The following is a 24,368-nucleotide window of genomic DNA, read 5'->3' on the forward strand; positions in this document are numbered from 1 at the left end:
ACTGCTTCCATTCTTACCATTCTACAGCTAATAATTTGCTGGTGATTCAACTAATAAATGGACTGGTAATTATTGATAATTTGACAGAATAGTTGAATAGCTTACCCTATCCTTCAATCCATTTCAAATAAGCCATTTAAAATTGAAATGCATATAAAATTCTGCAGCAGAAGCTCATTGCCAAAATTATCAGACTAAATTAAATTCTAGGGATTTTGAGTGACAGGAAATCTGGTAATTAATTTACACTAAGTAACCCTATCACTCAGCTCCACAGTTCATGTGAAAGACAAACCCAGAGCTTAGCAATTTATATTACACAATGCATCACATGTTAAGTTCATTTTCCACATTTTATTGCAGACAAACTTCCCTCACACAATAAATGTGTAAAGGTTAAAATTTGCAGACAGTGATGTACTTAAACACATGTTAAACAACACATAACACATATTACTAACTACTTAAGAAGCACACACAGAGTGACAAACAACAGCAAGTTTATACTTTCTCAAACACAATGACCAAAACTTGACAGCAGTTATACTAAACTCAACAATCAGCCTTACTTATGCCAGTAAATTTACCAACATTCATTTAATTTCTTCCCTTATTCTTCTCCAACAAAATAAAAGCCAATCTATCGAAAAATGATGCTCACTTCTGTCCTTCCTGATTATACAATCAGACCCTACACCCAAAACCCCACAAGCCTTATTTCTAGCACCAACACACTATCTTGTGCCCCAATAGCTCTCTTGAGTATTCACTTGCTTTCATACATACAACATCAATGTATGTAATTATACAAAAACTCCTCGAATAAATCAAAATAGGCTTATAAAATAAATCACAATAGAAGACCATGTCATACTATACTAAATATATGTCCGAATTAATGGTAATTCCAGCATAATCATATTCATTCACAAGCAATATCCACCTTCAACAATAGCAAGCATGCTGTAATACACCACTAGCAATAATTCAAAGCATGTTTTGTGAACAAAAGACCCCTACAATCATGTATCAATACATCTAACATAAATACATAACTTAGGTTCAAAATAGATAATGTCTTAAAATAACTAAGAAAGACCTAACATAAAGCTACTTCACAGAACAAAAACACAGAAAGCTTTGAATCTTAATCAGAATCAAACCCATAAGCTTCATCATCGCTTTCAGACATATCCGGAGAATAATAATGGTAAGGATGACCATTAGCTGACTCATAAGTATCACCTTGCTCCTCAGCCTCCTCTTCCTCATCTGCATCCTCCTCCTCTGAATCCCTTTGCTGCTGCTGTTGTGGGCTCTGTTGCGCTGCACCAACACCCTGAACCCCAACAACATGTTCCTCTTCCTCTGCTTCAGCAAATGCACCCACTAACAATAACATGTTTCACTATACCTTCATCCTTGCTGATATCCATATCAGCCTCCCCTCCTTCGACCCCAGCACCAAACACCAACTTAGTACCACTGCATTGTCCTCTGAATTTAGACGGCTCACCCTGCACACCAACATATCTTATCATTCTCACTGGTGTTTCGTCATCATCAGAATCGCTGTCGACTTTGATTGGAGTTTCATAGTTACTTCCGGGTTCATGTTTCTTGCCCTGCGTTCCTGGCTTTTTCTCTTTAGCCTTGCTTTTCCTCTTAGCCACCTCATCACACTTTGCTATCTGCGCATCACAGTCCTTCATCTCATCAAGCACTTCATCCATCTTCTTTTTAGCTTGTGTTTGAATTCCTCCCCAGGCCACAAACTGGCCACGAAGGCTGTCTTTGCGCTTGACAAGGAAATTCCGGTACCAATCATCAAAGATGCTATTACTATCATCAAATCCAGACATGGTGTTGTTTAGATCTTTCAATTAGGTGTGCAGATGGAGAAGATGAAACGGGAGAAATTGAGAGGAAGGGTATTCAACTTTCAAGAATGTAAAACGAGTTTGGGAAAATGTGAGAAAATGATGATTATTTTCTCTGTTTTCAAGCAACGCAAACCATCAATTATCGTAAATGTCTTTTCAGTTGTCTATCATACCATGCAAAAGAAGAAGAAAAATTACACTGTTTCATACAATGCACCTATTCGCGCAAACACTCGATTATAAAAGTAATTTTTTAAAAAAAAAAAATTTGTTAAAAAAAAAGCCTACATATAAATAATCCCGGATAATTTTTTTTCTCTTCACATATGTCAAAAACCTTTTATATTAGAATGTATTACAATTTGTTATTAGATAATCCAATTAACTCATGAAATACATATCTAAATTGATTTATAATTTCTATTTATTACAATACCAAAATATGTGTATAACATATTAAAATACCAAAATATGTGAGAAAATGATGATACACTTAACTTATTGTAATTGTTATTTCATAACACAATAAGCTAATAATAACACTCTTATTCACACTATAAGAAGTTATTATTCTACCAACACACTACATTAAGAATCAGCACTCAATTGTAATGTGATATCGAATACTATAGGATTTCCATGAAAATAACTAATAATCGCTCCTTCATCAATTTGTATTTCATAATAGTCAATCGCAGCATCAACTCCATTTTTGATGAAACATTGAATAAGCTTTTCATCACGCCTATTGATTTTCAGCTGAGCATCAAAGCGAGTATCATAAAGTTGCACAACAACATCCGTTGATTTTGGAAACAAGCCAAAGTGTGCTTTAGCAAACCCCAACGGAACATTCTGCATCAAATCATCAAACATGATTAACAACACAACAAAAAAAAATAAACCATGAAAAATAATCATTGTGTAAACATAGTCTCACAAAAACTTACAATAATTCCTTGATCATAATATGCTTTAGAAAACACAAACTTAAAAACATCCCTTCCCAATCGGTTGCCAAATCATTCAACCACGCATGTGTTTTGGCTATTGTTTCCCGATACCCTTGCACAAAAGGCTTGCGCCCACACACACCACCTCTACTAGCCATCACATATCAAATAATTCACTTTTTCATGCAAACAACTACAATTACTTAGCCATTATTTATACACAAATAAACACTAAAAGCACAACGTTCAAACTTAAGACAAACTACAATAAATATCATTTACCAATTCACATTAGTCACCCATAACTCCAAAACTAATTAACCTTTTTCAATACATACACAAACTCTAACATCTACCATAAATAATAATTTTCCAAAGTCAACAATAACCATCCACCTTAATTCAATGCCTAGCATTCCAATCTCCAATCAACAACACATTAGTCACCCATAACTCCAACACCAATTATTCTTTTTCAATGCATAATATACAAACTCTAACATCTACCATAAATAATTATATTCAAAAGTCAACAATAACATCCAACCTAATTCAATACCTAGCATTCTAACTCCAACTTATAAATTTAAGTGAATCTTTAATAGATTACTTGACTTCTACATGTAATATAGATTATCTATAATTTTAAAATAACATATACATGCAATTTTTACATCAATAATATTCTAACACTTCGTATCAATATATATGATGTATATACATCACTCTGTTTATGATACACAAGGAAAAAATGCATAAAATCTAAAGTATATTATTACATATACTTATACTATTTTTTTCCCTAATCCTCAATACTCCCTTACATTAAAATTCACAACTACACACTTTGTATTTTATCTAGAAATCATAGCATACATACATTTCAATTTTGTTAAACCCCCAACATTGCCCAATTTCTAAACACGACAAGCGAACGTGATTAACAAACCATAAGCGCGCGTAGCGCGCTCTAGCCCCCTAGTAATTAAAAATCTTAGAACACACATTTTAAAATTTAGAACATATAAGTTAAAATTTTGGAACAAGTTATTTAAAAATTATGATATTAAATTTAATTAATTTATGATTTAGAATATGTGAGTACTAAATTAGAACATTTTGATTTAATTTAGAACACTTGGGAAAAAGTTTAGAACATCAGATTTAAAATTTAGAACATAAAGGGTGTTCTCACATAAGAAAAATTCTCTCTCTCTCTCTCTCCACACACACACACACACACACACACACACACACACACACACACACACACACACACACACACACACACACACACACACACACACACACACACACACGAATTTGATACACACACACACACATACACACACGAATTTGATATGTATAGTGTGTATGTATGTAATTTTGGGTATGTATAGTATGTAATAGCTAGTATGTTTAATCTGAAAAGATTCTAAGCCATATATTGCCAATTCAAAGAGTATGAAAAGTCAAATGTTACCGTTAAATGAGCGATTAAATCAGAATAATGAAGATCATTTAATCACAATAAACAACCATTTGAGTAATAGCCAAAGATCAATAAGGAATCAAGGAGAAAGAGTAGAAAGCCAAATAATGAATATAAACATAAAAAGTCTACCCCACAACTTACGAGTTGGCAAACTTGGTAGGCCACAACTTATTTATGGAGTAAATTGATCGTACTCTAGAAAAGTTACAAACCAATCGAGAAACATAACTTTTGCTCTCTTTGCTCCAATACTATTAATTTTTAAAGAAGATAGATACATATAATTGTAATTCAGGTATCCTTCTTATATATAAAAAAAAATTAAAAAAAATTAAAAAAAAAACGAAAAATGGGAAAAAAGATATATAATAATTGACAAAGTATTTGCACATGGAGAGTCAACTGTCAATACCAAAATATCGTGGTATGTTAATAATAACTTATACCGTGCTAATCGTGCTACATATAAAACTCATCAAACTAAACCCCAAACACAATGCAACATCATTACAGACTGTTAAGGGTGTTACAACAAAATTTTCCACCGACTAAATAACACTAAACATATAGTATTATTTTGATTTAATTATTGCTATAAATATTCTACTCATAATAGATGGAATTTCATCAACTAAACAACCAAAGTAAAGTGTCTTATTTTTGTTTTTCTGAGTTAACCACTCTTATAGCCAACAATTTAGCTCAGCATAGACATGGGAATCAAGGTTCATGGGATCCCTCACGGTGCCACCCTTCGTGTTTTGGCCACGCTACAAGAAATGGAGATCGATTACGAATTGGTTCTAGTTGACATGAGATCCGGTGCTATTAAACAAGAACCTTTTCTTTCTCTTAATGTAAGCATTTTATCATATTATCTCCGTTTTGCTAAGTTCGACTTGCTATTTCTTTCGTTTGCATCTCCCAATTTTGCATTTTAACTTCATTTCTTTTATTGACAATTTTATGTATAGTACTATTTACATTACTCCTTTATGTGGGGCCAATTGTATTTAATTAAAGGAAAAATGATATATACAATCCTAAGGACTGCATATAAAAAGTTAAAAATGAAAAGAATTGACCATAGATAAACATTTATTACACTGATTTACTCGTAAATTGTCGATAAACTCCCAACTTAATACTACAAAAGGAAATATATTAAATGTTTATAGGCAGCTCTATAGCATTACCTAGAATTAAAAGATTTATTATTCTCTATCTATCTTCCGTAAAGCTTATTACTCTACAACAAGATTTCAATATAATTTCCTTTCAAATGTTTTGATATTTATACCTTAAATTAAACTAATCATTGTTAGGTCTTGTTCCCTTCACCTTATTTTTGCTGAACTAAAATTAAATTTACTAAACCTAAATTATTTTTGCTGAACTGAAATGATTTTTACTGAACTAAATTAATTTTGATGAACTGAAATTAATTTAACTGAATTTCTATTATATTTCTTCTTTAAAGTTACTGATTTTAACTGAACTGATATTATTTTTACTAAAATTAACTTAATTACTTAACTGAACTTATTTTTACTGAATTGAAATTATTTTTACTTAAACTTATTTTTTTAAGCTGAAATGAACAGGGCCTACTAAGGAAAATTTGGCTCACTTGTTAAAATTGCTTTCAGTTACCACCATATATTATAGAATTTTATTGTAAAATGAGGGTATTTATTTAAAAATAAAGAATCCCTGTAATTCCATTTATCTAGAGTTTCATTAGAGTCCTTCAGCAAAGATTTCATGCATAAAATTTAAGGCTCGTTGTTGTTTTACTTTTACATAGTAGATTATATAATATATATATATATATATATATATATATATATATATATATATTATATATATATATATATATATATATATGTAGCTTACATTTTTATAAATTCTTCTTTTTCTCTTGTTGTTTTAGCCATTTGGTCAAGTTCCAGCATTTGAAGATGGAGATCTCAATCTATTTGGTAAGAAATAATGCACTTTAAGTAAATTACATTAATTTATTTATTCATCACCACCCTAATTTCTTGATTTGCGAAACATAAAATTAAATAAGTCAACATGCATATTTTTATTGCAAGTGTAATTGAATAAGTTTATTTCAAGTTGTGTGAGGTACAAATATCTATTTTGTATCATTATAATCACGCAAATTGAATACCTTATTATTTTTTAGAAAAATATATGTTTATTAATATACCACATCAATTAAGAGTAATATATGGATTTGTTACTTATTAAATTGAGCAACGCACAATAGTAACGTTGTGATCTTGTGATTAAGGGTCTATTCTCTTCAGCTTATTTTTATCTCAGTTTAGTTTGGTTTAATTAAATTCAATTCAATTTCTAATCTTGTTTCCCTCATAAAATATTTAGTTCAGTTCAGTTTAGCTCCAACCAGTACAGTTCAGTAAATCAGAACAGACATAAGGTTATGTTATTTATGTAACTTTGATTAAAACTTCACTAACATTAAACAGAATCAAGGACAATTACAAAATACATAGCACACACCTACGAAGGCAAAGGAGCTTCTCTTATAAACAAAGACAAAAACAAAATGGCAAACATGGCCGTGTGGATGGAAGTCGAGGCTCACCAATTCGATCCTATAGTTAGTAAACTCATTCATGAGCTTCTTTACAAGGTTCATTTCGGCAAGAAAACAGACAACGCGATTGTTGAGGAGAATGAACCTAAGTTTGCTAAGATCCTCGACGTTTATGAAGCTCGTTTGGCAACGTCAAAGTACCTAGCTGGTGAATGTTTCACATTGGCTGATCTTCACCATTTGCCTTCACTTAACTACATGATGCGTACAAAAGTGAAGCAATTGATCGATGAACGCCCTCATGTTAGTGCTTGGTGTAAGGATATCTTGGCTAGGCCTGCTTGGCAAAAAGTTTGGGCTTTGCATAAAAGAGGTTGAACTAAAGTTTGTTCTTAAATTGTTTTAATTTGATGTTTTATTGATTGTGTACCAAGGTTATGATTGTAATTTGAAATATATTGCATTTATAAATCTATATAGGTTCTTTCTTAATTTTTATTTATGAAATAATAATTTTTTTATGCAAAATTATTAAAAAAATTAGGAAAATTTGTTGAAAACCATCTTATAACAACCAAATTTAGTTGAAATCCATCTTAATTTTTTTTTTTTTTGTCAAAGCACATCTGTTTAAATTTTTTTTGTTGAATCCCACCACTTTTCGAATTTCGACTATTGATTGACATTTTAGCGTTGATTAGCATATGCACCTCACGTGACTTACTTAAACCCCCCCCCCCCTTTCTATTATTTCCCCCCTTTTTCCTTTATTCATTCCCTTTTGTCACTTACAATTCTGTGCGATTTTATAAAGGCTTTAAAAACCAAATTATGATGAAGAGGAGTGACAAAGAGGGGAATGAATGGAGGGAAAAGGGGGAAGATAGAAGAAAAGTAGAGTTAAGTGGGTCATGTGAGGTCCACATGTTAGTCAACGTCGGAAATGTAAGTAATTAGTCAGAACTCTGGAAAATGGTGAGACTTAACAAACAAAAATAACTTAAAACAGGTGTGCCTTGACAAATTTTTTTTTTTTTTAAAAAAAAATAGGTGTGTTTTGACTAAAAAAATTTATAAGATGGTTTTCAACAAAATTTGGTTTTTATAAGATATTTTTCAACAAATTTTCCAAAATTAATATATAAACGATAGGGTACATAGGGCTTATTAATATTTACTGAACTTAGCTGAATTGATTGGATCTGAAGTGAACTAAACTGAATAGAGATGAAATGAATATTTTATGAGAGAAGGAAATTAGGAGCATAACTGAATTGAAATTAAGCTAAAGTGAACAGGCCCATAATGTATGTTCGAGGAATGAATTAATAATTTTTTATGCAAATTTATTAAAAAAATTTTAATAAACAGAGGAAGTCTGTATGGACGAAAAAAAATCCCAAGATTGTGATCGGATTTGTGTGGGTGGTGATGCAATAGTTCGTAAAAGAAAGAAATGAAGGATGTAATCCATAATTGTAAGTTTAGTATCATTCTCTTTCCCCTTCAAAATAATTGTGTTAGATCATTTAGAAATGTTGCAATTATTAATTAAAGGAATGTGCTTTAGGGCCGGTATGAAATATTAAGTTGTAATCTTAGCACAATCATGTAAACCACGAAAGTTGGCCTATCCATGAAAGCAATTTGTAGTTATTAGTTGACTTGAATATGGTTTACATGAAGACAACTTTTAGTGAAAGAGAGCGAGGGAGGGGTGCGAGGGTTGGTGGTTGTATTAATTAAATACTTGCACAATCAGCATTGATTAACCGCCTTTAGAGAATAACCACTTCGATGTTAAAGTAAGGGTCTGTTCGACAAACTTAGCTATAGATGTTGGCTATCAGCTTTTGAGTAGCTGTGAGTTGTAGAGGTAGCCGTGAGTTGTAAAGGTAGTTGTGAGCTGTCAAGTAGTAGCTGTTAGAGGTCAGTTGTCAAGGTAGTGGTTCATACTATGAGTGTTCGGTAAAAGTAGCGATTAAAACTATAAAATACAGTCATTATTATTATTATTATTATTATTATTATTATTATTATTGTGACCTGCTATGTATCATATGTTTGATAATTTTTAAAATTTTATAGTATAATGTATATTGCTAATAAATAATCAATTTATAAAATAAAAGATAAAAAAAAAAAAATCCTCGTAATGAAAGGAATAAAAGAAAAAAAATATATGAAATAGAAAATTTTGACATTATGGTTGACCGAAATAAATAACATTGAGTCAAAAAGATAAAAACATACTCATCAAAAAAAAATAAAATAATAATTGAACGCTACTTTACAATTTCAAAAGCTATCTTTTTTAGCTTTCAGTAACAACTACTTAAAAGCTACCTTTACCTCTAACAGCTACTTAAAACACTACTTCACCAAACACTTATATAATTTTAAGGTAGTGTTTTGACTAGGTCTAAAAGCTAACAACTACCTTAAAAGCTAATGCCGAACATGCCCTAAGTAAATAGATGATAAGAGCATAAAGGTGGTTTAAGAGTGTTTTTAATTAATAAAAATATAAAATTGTACCTTAGAATTGAAATTTGTTGAGGCATTTATTGAAATCCCTACAAAGATGTCACGTGTCGGTTCATGTGGTTGCTTGGTCAAGTGGGCGATAAGTGTCCACCTGATTGGAAGCAAATCTCCAAGTGAATGGCAAAATAGGTCAGAAAGAGAAACGAGCCAATATTTAAATGGATCCAAATACAAAGTTCCGATCCGATTAACCTATATCGGTGTTGTTATCATCGCGTACAATAATAATGTTATGCGGTTATGCCTCTAGACAACTTCGCGGAACCAAGTCCCAAAGACGACAATACATTACATCATCAATTACGTAGTTAAGGGAGATAAGTTCAAGATCTACACCAATTATTGTTAATTTAAAATCAAAAAATTCAAAGTAAACAAACTTATTTAATTGGAAATGATAACGAAAGTTATCAGTGGGACTACTTCAGCTCACACTTTAAATATTCTACTTAGTGTAATAGATGAGATTTCATTGTTAACAACCACTTTCATATATAGCCAACTTAATTCATCTCTTAGAGTATTCTCGTACATTAAAGTTTAAGGCATAGACATGGGAATCAAGGTTCATGGAATCCCTCACGGTGCAACCCTTCGTGTTTTGGCGACTCTTCATGAAAAGGAAATCGATTTCGAGTTAGTTCCCATTGACATGAAATCTGGTGCTCACAAGCAACAACCTTTTCTTTCTCTTAACGTAAGCAACTTATCGATGTTTTCTTTCTTCTTTGCAAAGGAGCTTTGTGATTATTTTAATTCTTTTATTTTGTGTTGTAACTTTAGCCTTTTGGTCAAGTTCCGGCATTTGAAGATGGAGATCTAAAGTTATTTGGTAAGATATACATACTCCCTCCGTGTCTTTTTTTTTTTTTTTAAGTGTTACAGTTTGACTGGCACATAATTTTAGACATTATTTACATAAAATAAAAGATAAGTGAGGTATTTGAAATGGAGTTAATACTTTATTGAAAAGTAATGAATGTGAGAGAAAAAATATAATAAAAAAGGATCGGATAATGTTATACGTAGTCCTAAGGGCTATATATAAGCATTAAATATACTATTGAAAATTGTATAAAATTAGGAATTTATGACAAAAACACGCGTAAATCAGTGTTATTAGTGTTTATATTTTTATGATTTCTTAACTTTTTACGATTTTCAAGTGTAAATTTAATGCTTATATGTAGTCCTAAGGGTTATGTATGACATTTTCCAATAAAAAATAGTAGTGGATTTGGATAAAACCATGAGAAGAGAGATGTATAATATTTTATTGTAGCTTTTTGCCAAAAGCACACACAACCGAATTTGGTACGTATAACACTTATTAAAACACGAAGGAAGTACTGATGATCCTTAACTAAACAAACATTGTCATTCCCCATGAAATTTAAGTATTATTATGTCAGATAATATATACTCTTGAATCAAAGTGATTTTCATTAATATCAATATTTATAGAATTACATTGAGAGTCCTAAAATATTATAAAGATTTGTCATATGAAATATATATCCTAAACTTAGGAGAAGAATATTTTATCGATATTCTCTATCATATTATATGTCCATGAACTCACGTTAGAAAATTCATTTTGTAATAAAGTATTTAATTACCTATGTTTAAACAGAATCGAGGGCAATTTCAAAATACATAGCATTCAACTATGAAGGAAACGGAACTTCTCTATTTTCAAACAAAGATGCAAAGCAAATCGCTGACTTTGCCGTATGGATGGAAGTCGAGGCTCACCAATTCGATCCAGTAGCCACTAAACTCAACTATGAGCTAGGTTACAAGCTTTACTTGGGCATGGAAACCGACAACACGGTTGTTGAAGAGTACGGAGCTAAGTTGGCTAAGGTCCTAGACGTTTACGAGGCACGATTAGCAACGTCAAAGTACCTAGCCGGCGATTCATTCACTTTGGCTGATCTTCATCATTTGCCTGCACTTAAATACATGATGCTTAATAAAATGAAGCAATTGGTCGATGAACGCCCTCATGTTAGCGCTTGGTGCAAGGATATCTTGGCTAGGCCTGCTTGGGTAAAGGCTTGGGCCATGCAAAATGATCTTAATTAATTTTAACTTATTGTCACCAACCTCATCAATATTAGCTTTGTAATGGTTGGTTGTACCATGTCCAATCTTGTATTCTTATATTATATTATGTTGGTGTTTTACTACTTGTGTTGCGTATCAGTTGTAATCGTTATTAATAAAAGTATATTTGGAAATCCAGTATATTATTGTTTTCTTATAAATGTATAATATTATACTCCGTACTCCATAATAAATTAAGCTTGGTCTTTCTAGCAATATTATAAACCTGAATTTTATTAATTTTAAATATTATACATGAACCTATAACGTCTACATGTCTATGATGAAAACGAGTAATTATTATTTTAATTAATAACTAATTGGCGGTTGGTGTAGTGGTGATTGGAACTACACTTGGTAGGGAGGACCCGTGTTCGATCCCCCGCAACAACAATTGGGAAGCTAAGGGACTGGAACCTAACCACCCAAAAGACCAAAACTGATCCCTGAATCCGGATTAGTCTAAAGGGTGAACTGAGTAGGGAAAAATAATAATTGAATAATAGAGAAATATATGACCTAATATAAGCTATGTGTGTTCCATTGACTTTATAGTTCATATAGCGACAAAAATTAAGAAATAAAAAAGCTAATTTGAGCCAATAACCATTATTGTGCAAACTTTTACAATTATTACTTAGACGAAAAATAGTGAGTCAAGTCTGTTTAGAATAGCAGAAGTATAGAGAATGTTTTTAGGGTTAATTTTTCTGTGTATTACTCTGTAGAAGATTGGTACATTTATACAGGAGGAAACAAAGAAAAATAAGGAAACTGTTATACAAGATATATGCCTAACATAATTAGTCATATTATGTTCCTATAATTAAGAAGCTAAATATGACTATTTCCTACACTCCCCCTCAAGTTGGGCACTCGGAATCCCAATGCCTAACTTGCGCAAAGTATTACTGAAGGCTTCAGTACTGACAGCTTTTGTTAGGATATCTGCCAACTGATCCTTTGATCGAACAAATGGAAGTTTGACGATCTTATCTTCTAGCTTGTCTTTGATGAAGTGTCGATCAATCTCAACATTTTTTGTTCTGTCATGCTGAACAGGATTTCCAGAAATACTTATTGCTGCCTTGTTGTCACAAAACAATTTACAGGCTGTTTTCTGAGGAAAACCAAGCTCATTTAACAGTTTTCTAATCCACAGGATTTCAGTTATCCCTTTCACAATTCCTCTGAACTCAGCTTCTGCACTTGATAAGGCTACTACTTTTTGCTTCTTGCTTCTCCAAGTGACAAGGTTTCCTCCTACCAAGGTGAAGTATCCAGAAGTGGATTTCCTTCCATCCCGGTCCCCGGCCCAATCTGCATCGGTGTAAGCAATTATATCGAGGTTATCATTTTTGCCAAAATAAATCCCGGTGCTGCTTGTACCCTTTAGATATCTCAGGATCCTCATTACGGCTGTCATGTGATGTATTTGAGGGAGATGCATGAATCTACTTACTACCCCTACTGCATATGCGATATCTGGTCTTGTGTGGGCTAGATAGATGAGTTTTCCCACAATCTTCTGATATTGTTCCCTATTGGTTACCTTTGCCCCTTCTACGATATGAAGACCATGATTTGCTACAATTGGAGTGTCGGCCGGCTTACATCCTAACATTCCAGTTTCAGCTAAAAGATCGAGAATATACTTTCGTTGATGAATAAAAATCCCTTTCTTAGATCTTAGGACTTCTATACCAAGAAAGTATTTCAGGTTTCCCAGGTCTTTCATCTCAAATTCTTGAAACAACTTCCCTTTCAAGGCAGCAATTTCTTCCTCATCATCTCTGGTGATGATCATATCATCTACATATATGATTAGACAGGTGATCTTCTGGTTTGCCCTTTTTATGAATAAAGTGTGATCAGAATTACTCTGGCTATATCCGAACTTCTTCATAGCCTTAGTAAACCTTCCAAACCAAGCTCTTGGGGACTGTTTTAAATCATACAGGGCCTTCTTCAACTTGCATCCTTCTCCAACCTCAAAATCATGAGAATATCCTGGGGGAGCTTCCATATAGACCTCTTCTTCAATGCTTCCATGAAGGAAGGCATTTTTGACATCAAACTGATACAAGGGCCAATCTTTATTTGCTGTTATAGAGAAAAACACTCGTATCGTATCTATCTTGGCTACCGGGGAAAACGTCTCTGAATAATCGATCCCATAAGTCTGAGTGTAGCCCTTGGCCACCAATCTTGCTTTGTATCTTTCAATAGTTCCATCTGCCCGGTGCTTAATGGAGAACACCCATCTACGTCCCACCTTCTTCTTTCCTCTAGGCAGGATACATTTTTCCCATGTCTGGTTCTTTTTCAAGGCAACATACTCATCTTCCATAGCTTGTCTCCACTTCTCATCTTCAAGAGCTTCTTCCACGGTTTTAGGAATGGTTGTGGAGTATAGGGAGGCGGTGAAGGCAACAGCTGTGTTAAACAAGTTTTCATTGTTGATCTTTTCTATGGGGTATTTAGACCGTTGGTCTTCATATTCCGGGTCATATCTTTTGGGAGGAACACCTCTCATGCTTCTGGGAGGTAACTCATATCTGTTTAGACAATTTTCACTAGGAACAGATACAAAGTCAGTAGGAACAATACATGATTCATGGTTTTCAGAGTTTACCTCAACTGATATTGACTCAGGGTGCTCAGTGGTCGCCATTGGAGTGGATTGAAGAGAAGGAGCTGATACTGACGTTTCAGTGGCAACATCGGTGGTATTGCCTACTTGTGTTGGAGGGTCATGGTCCATCATTTCTGGATATATTAACCAGCTAAGGTCATCACTCGTAGTCTCCCCCTGAGGACCAAGCTGGGTATAGTAATAGGAGTGTTCAAAGAACTCACAGTCAAGAGTGGTGTAGATTTTATTTTGAATGGGATCATAGCATTGGTACCCTTTTTTATTAACCCCATACCAAATAAAAACGCATTTAATGGCTCGTGGTTCAAGTTTATTTCTAACCCTTTTTGGAAGGTGAACATAGACAACACATCCGAACACCCGAGGAGGTAAAGAATGATAGGAAGGAATGGAAACATGGGAAGAAAGAGTGCCAAGAGGTGTTTGGTAGGCAAGAGGTTTTGTAGGTAGTCGGTTGGTTAAATATGTGGCTGTGGCAATAGCTTATGGCCAAAAATGGACAGGAACATGGGATTCTAACATAATGGCTCTAGTAATTTCAAGAAGGGTTCGGTTTTTCCGTTCAGCTACCCCGTTTTGGTGGGGAGTATCCCGGCAGGTGGTCTGGTGAATAAGGCCGTGATTAGAAATAAACTGTTTCATATCCAGGTTTATGTATTCTCCCCCGTTATCAGATCGGAGGATTTGGGGATGGGCATCGAATTCAGTACAGATCATGTTGTAGAAATTTATAAACACATCATACACTTCAGATTTATTTTTTAGAAAATAAACCCAACTCATACGGGTGCAATCATCCACAAACAAGACAAAATAAGAATAGTTATGAAAAGCAAATTCAGGTGCAGGACCCCATACATCAGAATGAATTAAAGTAAATGGTCTAGCAGCATGAGTCAAACTAGGAAAGTAAGAGTGTTTATGGATTTTTGCAAGTACACATGCTTCACAATCCAAAACAAAATCAATGTCCTTAAAAGAGGGAAATAATCGTTTAAGATAACCGAAAGATGGGTGACCTAGCCGTCGGTGCCACATCCAGATCTGATATTCCGGTGACCCATGAGCAAGCAAAGCGTTACCCTGTTGAGTCTCCTCGTCCACATAGTATAAGCCTCCTCGTTCAATACCACGACCAATGATCCGCCCTGTCTGAGCATCCTATACAATACAATCAGAAGAAGTCATTAGAATTGTACAGTTTAGTTCCTTGGTTAATTGACTAGCGGATAAGAGTTTGTGAGTAAGACTCGGAATTAAGAGACAATTTTTTAAATGAATTTCTGATGTAATATCTACATCTCCGGCCTGAGTAATTGGAATAAATTCCCCATTTGCAGTCTGAATCTTGGTACGGGTAGTGGATTTGGAGGAATGAAAGTCGGACGGGTCGTAGGACATAGTGTATGTGGCCCCACAGTCAAAAATCCAAGTGGATTTATTGCACATGAGGCCCAAACCGTAAGTTGTATGAAGGGAAGGAGTGTATTGGGCTTTAGTGGGTTGGGCTTCTGATTTAAAAGGAAAAAAATGAGGGGTACAGGGTGTTTGAGGGTTTCCGGTTTTTATGTTGTGGGTTTCATTTGTTGCCTCACAGAAAGTTTTAGAGGAAGCTTCCTCTAGAAACCTTCCATGTCCTTTTTCCGTCAATTCCTCCGTTTTCAGCCATGGTTCACCAGAAAATCCGGTGAACCCATCCTCGCTACTCGTACCTGTTCGCCTGTCAGTGACGGTAGTAGGTGGGTCCCCACTGGTATTGGTCAGTTCGCCTTCTCCGATGGCGGCATTAGCCTTGCCGCCGGTCTTTGTGGCCTTGGTGGCGGCTTTGCGCTGTCTTAGGTCCTCCCACCATTCTGGGTAGCCGATGAGCTTAAAACACCCCTCCTTCGTGTGTTTTGTCCCCCCGCAATGGCTGCACTTTAGGTGGTTTTTATCCTCTCGCCGGGATGAGGAATCCGAACGGCGTTGGGCGACGAGACCACTTCCAACCTCTGAGGGACCTCGTCCCAGTGATGAGTCGCCGGTCATTATACCGCAACGGGCAATTTCCCGTCTAATAGAGGCATACGCGGCATCAATGGTTGGAAGGGGATCTAAATACAGAATATCTCGTTTTTCCTTGTCAAGCGAGTCATTCACACCGGCCAAAAACTGATACAACCTCTGTCGTTGTATAAACGAGTTAAACAATGTGATGTCCTCTGCGCATTTCATCGGGTTGGGCATTCGTCTATCAATTTCTTTCCAGAGGGTATTTAATTTGCTAAAATACACCTCTATAGTGTTAGTCTCTTGTTTCATAGAAGCATCCTTCGAATTCAGATCATAGATCTGCAATTCATCTCTCCCGCTACTGAGGAGAGTCTCAATACCTTTCCATAAATCTCGGGCAGTTTTATAGTCCAAGAACTGGTTTACAAGGTCTCCGTCAATATTCTCAATGATCCATGAAAGCACCATCGAGTCTCTTTGAGCCCATTGCTGGTACTCTGGATCGTCTAGTGAAACGGGGTTGGCGATGATGTGATTGAGCCTTCCCCGGCCACCAATCGCTATCTGCATCAGTTTACACCATTTGGTGTAATTGGTGAAGTTCAGTTTTTCAGCGACACGCACTGTTTGTGAGGTCCCTGTTTCGGTGTTGGTTGGGTTTTTGTTGAGTTTTTGAAACATTTGTTCCATTTGTTCCATAAAAATAAGTTGGTTGGTGTTTTCCGGTGATTCTTCCATCACATGTAAGTTACGGTAGATGATGAGCACCAGAAAAAGAACGATCTCCCGAGGATCGACCTTACGGCTCTGATACCATGTTTAGAATAGCAGAAGTATAGAGAATGTTTTTAGGGTTAATTTTTCTGTGTATTACTCTGTAGAAGATTGGTACATTTATACAGGAGGAAACAGAGAAAAATAAGGAAACTGTTATACAAGATATATGCCTAACATAATTAGTCATATTTTGTTCCTATAATTAAGGAGCTAAATATGACTATTTCCTACAGTCGTGCACTCCCTTTAGTTGTTAGTTTGTCACCACTTGTTTTGCAGTCCTAATATACTAGAAATTGCAGAAACATTAGTAAATGGAAGAAAATGACAAATAGCTTAGCTTGTCCAAGTATATTTTTTCAAGCATAATTTAAAGTTGTTGAAAATGTCGGTAGTGGTGAAAAAAATATTACGTTAATCAATCAACTAATCCATCAACGAATAAATAAAATAACACACTGTTCAATAAACTATCTACTACTGTAATGTTGTAAAGCTTGTAAACAATTAGAACTAATTTACTACGGTAAAGATTTTTAATCTGGCCTTTTTTTTTGTATAAAATAAATTGTGAATTTAAATTACTGTACAGGTTGTCTAGCGAGTAGCGACTATTTAGTAATTTGTCTAATTTACCATCCGAAAGATTAATAATTCTCTTCTCTTCTCTGGCCTAGCTAACCTATTTCATCGATAGTGACTCATGTAAGTTTAAGATACTGTATGTTGAGTTTAATTCTTTTTTGTTGCATTCTTCATAACAGTTTAAAGAAGTTTTCAAAGACTCAAGCTTGTTTATCTGGTTTTCCAATTTGGAACCAGAGAGTTTTCATTGATAAGCTCTGCTATTGAAAATTTGATATATCAAAAAAACCCTCTTGCGGCAACAAGGCCCAAAAAGGCATATGTACCTATATTCTAAGAAAACCTACATAGCTGTACAAAAAGACAAAACAGAAGAAAAGAAATCATGTGAACAAATCACATGTTACAAACACAGTAACAAATGTTTACAGCACACATTAAGCAAAATAAACAGAGCAAAATAGATGGGAGGATCAGCACATGATTTTCAATACGCCCCCTCAAGTTGGATCCGAGGGCACGAGGCCCAACTTGAAGGATAAGTGTTTGTGCTGCTGTTCACTAAGTGACTAGGTCATCACATCTGCTAATTGAAGAAAGGATCTCACATGTAAAACATTGAGAGTTCTGTCCTGTATGCGATCCCTGACATAATGGCAATTGACATCAAGATGTTTAGTTCTTTCATGAAAGATAGGATTTTGAGCAAGATGAATGGTTAATCGATTATCGCAGAACATGTCAATTGGTTTCTCTACATCAAACCCAATCTCCTCCAATAAATGTATTAACCATTCAATTTCACTATTTGTCTGAGACATACATCTGTACTCCGATTCAGTAGATGATTTAGACACTGTCTTTTGCTTCTTTGTCTTCCAAGAAACCAAGCATCCTCCTAAAAATACACAGTACCCAGTTAAGGACTTAGCACTATAAGCACAAGCACCCCAATCAGAATCGCAAAAGGCTGACACTTTCATGTTTGTTTCAGCAGGATAATATAGACCCCAATTCATTATCCCAACAAGGTATTTGATTACATGAATTGCTGCTTTCAAATGCGGCTTTCTTGGCAATTGCTGATATGACCATTTTATATAGTGTTTTATCCCCGTCCCTTGGTCGTTATTAGTAGTGTTTTTGGCTCTTTCGGGCCACTTTTATTACTAATTTGTGTGTTCTAGTGTTTTCGTAGTTTTAGTTATATTTTACAGGAAATTGCACTCTCGGAACATTTTCCCGGGCTTTATGGATCAACTACAGGAGCTAGAAGGACACGACCACTTTTGGAGCCCAGGATCGGTGAGAGCCGGTGATTAAGGGCTCGGTAATTGGGATCCCGAGGCATTCGGACCAAGTATTCAAGACCCGAGGAGGAAATCCGGATTGGGCCGAGAAATCAAGCCCAATCGAAGTCCAAGCACAAGGAGAAGCAACCGCCCGATCGGGCAACCTCTAGCACGATCGGGCGCAGCAAGACTTTTGTGTTGTGCGTGCTAAGGCACGCCCGATCGTGCGAGCATCTAGCACGATCGGGCGATGCTGCTTGGGAAGAACGCGAAGAAAAAGGCGCGCCCAATCGGGCGGCCCTTCGCCCGATCGGGCGCGCGTTTTTAGAAGACCTAATTAAGTTTAGTTCTAATTCTTGTTTTAGAAAACGTTTAAGTACGACTTTGTACGGAATTTTCAGATTACCTTCTTTCTTAAACTTTCTATCTCTACTTAGTATTTTTCTCTCTTAAATTCTCTCTCAACTTTTGTTCTTAATTCTTCCTTTAATTCCAGATTTCTTTTTGGTAACAATTTCTTCTCTTTTAATTTCAGTTATTTTATTTGCTTCCTTGATTATGCTTTTATTTATTTATTTGATTAGTTTAGTCATGATGATTTGTGAGTAGTTTAATTTCTAGGGTTTATGGGGATCTAATAAATGATATAATGGAGTAATTTTGTGATTGTTAATTATCAATGCTTGGTTGATTTCCTATGGATTGTTTTAATGCTATGCAATTAGGTTTGGCCAGATTTAATTGTATGAGTCTAGCAATATTAATTCGAGATTCGACAGATGAGAATTGATATTTAGGCTTAGTTTCAAAAGGCGGATTGATTTATAAATGGTTAAGTCGAGATTCGACAGATGAGATTTAATACCGGTAAATTAACTCTGTGATTATAATACGTAGCGAAAGCCCTTTATAATCTGATTAACCAATGCTTGATGATTGCTTATTATAAATTGCCCTGGAATATTGTTTATTAGTGAACCTATTCCCTAGGCCTTTAATATTTGATTTTCTCCCTACTTTATTCTTTTCGACTCTATTCTCCGTAGTTTATATTTTATTTACAAAAATATTGGTTACTTAGATAATTTGGACTATTATAATTAATTAGAAATAGAAAGACCTGTTTCCCTGTGGAGTTCGACCCTACTTCCCTATCTACTGTAGTTAGAGGATTTAGGTAATTATTTTTTATTAGGGGATACGACTTTACCCTATCAAAATTTGGCGTCGTTGCCGGGGAAACGGTTTTATTTTTGTTTTCTGATTATATTTTTGTAGTCTAGATTATCCCTTTTTTTGCCTCAGAGAACGTTAGTTCTTTGAGGCAATTCTCATATTTGCTTCTAGTTTTTGTTTATGCCCAAGTGTTCCAGATCAGGTTAAATCCCATTCGATCCTGAGATCGAACGTTCCTTCCATAGACAGAAAAATCTCTACAACCAAATCCTGGCGGATTCTGGTGATAATAACAATAAACATCGCGATCCTCCCTATGATTCTAGTGACACAGATATTTCTTGAGATTCGGAATCAGAGATGACGGCCCGGAAGAAACTCAGTGACTACTCGCAACCGAAGCTCACAGATTTTCCGCACCTTACTCCTACTCCGGCTCTAGATGGAGTTCAATTTGAGATCAAGCCCCAATTTATCACTATGATAGAGAGGAAGCAGTTCAGCGGAGCTAAGGGTGAAGACCCTAATCTTCACATCGCAGATTTCTGCCAATATTGTAACACCATTAGACAAGCCGGGGTCACGCAAGACCAAATCAGGGAGATTCTTTTTCCTTTTTCATTATGTGGCAAAGCTAAATTGTGGTTTAATGGTTTGAATAGAACTGCACTTGGTATTACTGACTGGGAAACTCTTGCTTTGAATTTCTATAATAAATACTACCCTGCAGAGAGAACAACAGTGCTAAGGAGTGATATTCAGAACTTCGCTCAAGAAGCCGACGAAACGTTATATGAGGCTTGGGAGAGGTTTAAGGATCTACAGAGAGAGTGCCCCCACCACAATCTAGCATAATGGCAATTGATCCAAGCATTTTATAATGGACTTGGAAACTCTTCTAGATTAGTGCTAGATTCAGCAGCTAGTGGGAGGTTTATGAATTTAAATGTGGATGATGCAGGACAGGTTATCGAAGATATGGCAATACACAATTCCCAATATGGGAATCCGAGAGGGTTTGCAAATAAAGGAAAACATAGTGTCGATTCCGTATCCTTTTTACAAGCTCAATTAACATCTATTTGTCAAAAATTAGATAATCTTACTGCTGCTCCTAACTCTGTAGCTAATGTTTCTGCTGTTGCTAACCATGAAGCTTTTTGTGAAAATTGTGGAATTGTAGGTCATTAAGAGCAAGATTGTAGGAGCTCTATGGAACAAGTTAATGCCTTTCAAACCTATAGGCAGAATAACCCCTATTCCAATTCCTACAATGTCGGTTATAAAAATCATCCTTATCTTTTGTACCGGAGCACCAATGTACAAAATCCTCTACCTCCACAACAACCACAACAGCAAACCCCACCACAGCAAAAATATTATCATCCTAATTCCGGCCAGAAAAGCCAAGCATCACCCTCATCATCTTCCGACCCTGCCATGACAGAAATTAGAGAAATACTTGCCAATATGCAAAAGCACATGGAGAGTAGGGATGCGCAAATTGATTCTATCCTAGCCCATAATAAAATCATGGACAATCAAATTGCACAACTTTCATCTACCCTACAATCCCGTCAGCAGGGAGCTCTACCATCACAACCTATCTATCCTACAGATCATGCCAATGCAATCACTCTAAGGAGTGGTTCACATTATGATGGACCTCCTATGCCAAAGGAAGATAGACCAGTTCCTGATCTAGATTCCTTTATACCAAACGCTAATCCTGCTAGCCCTACAAGGCTACAAATAGATACTAACCCTACAAATGTTTCTGTGCAGAGTAAATCGCAGGGTAAGGGAGGAGATGTGCAGAGCCCAGTTATCAAGCTTTCATTCCCTAATAGACAACTGAAGAGTGAGCTTGATAAACAATTCGGTAAGTTTTTAGAGGTGGTGAGCTTTTACTGACTTAATCACTCAAGTTCCTGCTTATGCTAAATTTATGAAAGACATTCTGACTAGGAAAAGAGCCTTTAATGAAGTAGAAACTGTAGCTTTCACATAGGAGTGTAGCGCTTTATTGCAAAACAAATCCCCTCCTAAATTAAAGGATCCCGGTAGTTTTTCTATCCCTTGTCACATTGGGAATGTTTTTATTGATAAAGCTTTGTGTGATTTGGGTGCTAGTGTCAGTGTCATGCCATCGTCTGTCTGCGCTAAACTTAATATGGGAGAATTAAAAGTTACTAATATAACTTTGCAAATGGCAGATCGTTTGGTAAAATACCCCTTAGGTATTTTAGAGGACGTACCTGTCAGAGTTGGTAAATTTTTTATTCCTGTTGATTTTGTTGTTTTAGACATGGCAGAAGACACACAAATACCCATTATATTAGGTAGGCCTTTCCTCCATACCGCAGGAGCGATTATTGATGTTAAAAATGGTAAACTAACCCTTTCTGTAGGTGACGATAATGTTACTTTCAATTTAGGGAAGGTTTTGAAAGGGCCTATGCTAGAGGAAAATTGTTGCTACATTGATATAATTGATATAATGGATGATATTTGTGATGATAGCTTGCCACAGGTTCTTGCGAAGGATCCCTTAGAGGAAGTTCTCTGCGGGAATTTATCTAGTGACAATGCAAGCATTTGGGGTAATGAGGTACAGGATATTGAAAAGGCTCTTTCCTTAAAAGAGTTAAGCCCCAAGGAAACAATGAAGGTAGTAAATTTAGTTCAGGAATCAAAACCTGCAGAGGTCAACAAACCTGAGCTAAAACCTCTCCCTTCTCATTTAAAATAAGTTTTTTTGGATGAACAAGAACTACACCCCGTGATCATCAGTACTACACTTATTGACCTACAATCTTCCCAACTTCTAGGGGTTCTCAAAACCCATAAGAAGGCTATAGGGTATAGTATTGATGATCTCAAGGGTATTAGCCCTGACTTTTGTATGCACAGGATACATCTAGAGGAAAATTACAAGCCCCGCATTCAACCCCAATGAAGATTAAATCCCAACATGTAGGAAGTAGTCAAGAAGGAGGTGATGAAATTACTTGATGCAGGTATTATCTATCCTATTTCTGACTCCAAGTGGGTAAGTCCTGTGCAGGTAGTGCCAAAGAAAGGTGGGATGACTGTAATAACAAATGAAAAGAATGAATTAATTCCCACTAGAATTGTAATAGGGTGGCGTATGTGCATAGACTATCGCAGATTAAATATCGCCACTAAAAAGGATCACTTCCCTCTTCCCTTTATTGATCAAATGCTTGAGAGGTTAGCCAATCATAAATTCTTTTGCTATTTGGATGGGTATTCGGGATTTTTCCAAATTCCGATTCACCCTGAAGATCAAGAAATGACTACCTTTACATGCCTATGGCACTTTTTCTTATCGTAGAATGCCCTTTGGTTTATGTAATGCACCCTCTACCTTTCAACGTTGTATGATGAGCATTTTTTCTGATTTCATAGTGTCTATTATGGAGGTCTTTATGGATGATTTTAGCGTATATGGTTCTTCATTTGATTCATGCTTAATTAATCTCGCTAAAATTTTGAAAAGATGTGAAGAGTGCAACTTAGTCCTTGATTGGGAAAAATGTCACTTTATGGTGACAGAGGGAGTAGTCCTAGGTCATATTGTATCTGATAAGGGCATACAAGTAGACAAGGCTAAAATATCAGTGATTAAGCAATTATTCCCCCAGTTAATGTTAAGGGAGTTAGAAGTTTCTTGGGTCATGCGGGGTTTTATCGCCGCTTTATCAAAGATTTTTCTAAAATTGCTAAACCACTGACACAACTTTTGCTCAAGGATGCCCCATTTATTTTTACTGACGAGTGTCTTGAGGCTTTCAACAGGATCAAGCAGGCTTTGATATCGGCACCCATCATATGTGCTCCCGATTGGAACCTTCCTTTCGAGATCATGTGTGATGCAAGTGACTTTGCACTAGGAGCCATGCTCGGACAGAGGAAGGACAAGGTTTTGCATGCTATTTATTATGCTAGAAAAACTTTGGATGAAGCCCAAGTCAACTATGCCACTACGGAAAAGGAGTTTCTTGCTGTTATTTATGCTTTAGAAAAATTTAGATCATATCTTGTTAGTTCTAAAGTTATTGTTTTTACTGATCATGCAGCATTGAAATATTTGATAGCTAAGGCGGAATCAAAGCCAAGGCTACTCCGGTGGGTTCTCTTGCTCCAAGATTTCAACATAGAAATCAAAGATAAAAGGGGAGCAGAGAACGTAGTGGCAGACCACTTGTCACGTATCAGGTATGATGAGGGTAAGGATTCTCTACCTATAGATGATTCTTTCCCTGATGACAACCTATATGCAGTTGTAGAGCAACACCCATGGTACG

At 35.5% G+C, this 24,368-nt stretch overlaps 2 protein-coding genes across 2 annotated transcripts; both read left to right on the forward strand.

The window, feature by feature from the left end:
• The first annotated feature begins 4,976 nt into the window (after positions 1-4,976).
• Positions 4,977-7,631, forward strand: LOC110727752 (glutathione S-transferase-like). The gene is made up of 3 exons (XM_021907329.1): positions 4,977-5,188; positions 6,265-6,313; positions 6,833-7,631. Exons 1-3 carry the CDS (start codon positions 5,045-5,047, stop codon positions 7,279-7,281), a joined length of 642 nt encoding a protein of 213 aa, XP_021763021.1. The 5' UTR covers positions 4,977-5,044; the 3' UTR covers positions 7,282-7,631.
• Positions 7,632-9,860: 2,229 nt separating this feature from the next.
• Positions 9,861-11,720, forward strand: LOC110727845 (glutathione S-transferase-like). The gene is made up of 3 exons (XM_021907419.1): positions 9,861-10,147; positions 10,234-10,282; positions 11,084-11,720. The coding sequence occupies exons 1-3, from the start codon at positions 10,004-10,006 to the stop codon at positions 11,536-11,538; spliced, it is 648 nt and encodes a 215-aa protein (XP_021763111.1). The 5' UTR covers positions 9,861-10,003; the 3' UTR covers positions 11,539-11,720.
• Positions 11,721-24,368: the final 12,648 nt, after the last annotated feature.

This window comes from Chenopodium quinoa, unplaced genomic scaffold, assembly GCF_001683475.1.
Source record: "Chenopodium quinoa cultivar QQ74 unplaced genomic scaffold, ASM168347v1, whole genome shotgun sequence".
Classification (NCBI taxonomy): Eukaryota; Viridiplantae; Streptophyta; class Magnoliopsida; order Caryophyllales; family Amaranthaceae; genus Chenopodium; species Chenopodium quinoa.

Coding starts and splice junctions, on each gene's coding strand:
- LOC110727845 (XM_021907419.1), top strand. CDS start 10,004: ATGGGAATCAAGGTTCATGGAATCCCTCACGGTGCAACCCTTCGTGTT. Junction 10,148..10,233: donor AACCTTTTCTTTCTCTTAAC/GTAAGCAACTTA, acceptor TTGTAACTTTAG/CCTTTTGGTCAAGTTCCGGC. Junction 10,283..11,083: donor TGGAGATCTAAAGTTATTTG/GTAAGATATACA, acceptor ATGTTTAAACAG/AATCGAGGGCAATTTCAAAA.
- LOC110727752 (XM_021907329.1), top strand. CDS start 5,045: ATGGGAATCAAGGTTCATGGGATCCCTCACGGTGCCACCCTTCGTGTT. Junction 5,189..6,264: donor AACCTTTTCTTTCTCTTAAT/GTAAGCATTTTA, acceptor TTGTTGTTTTAG/CCATTTGGTCAAGTTCCAGC. Junction 6,314..6,832: donor TGGAGATCTCAATCTATTTG/GTAAGAAATAAT, acceptor AACATTAAACAG/AATCAAGGACAATTACAAAA.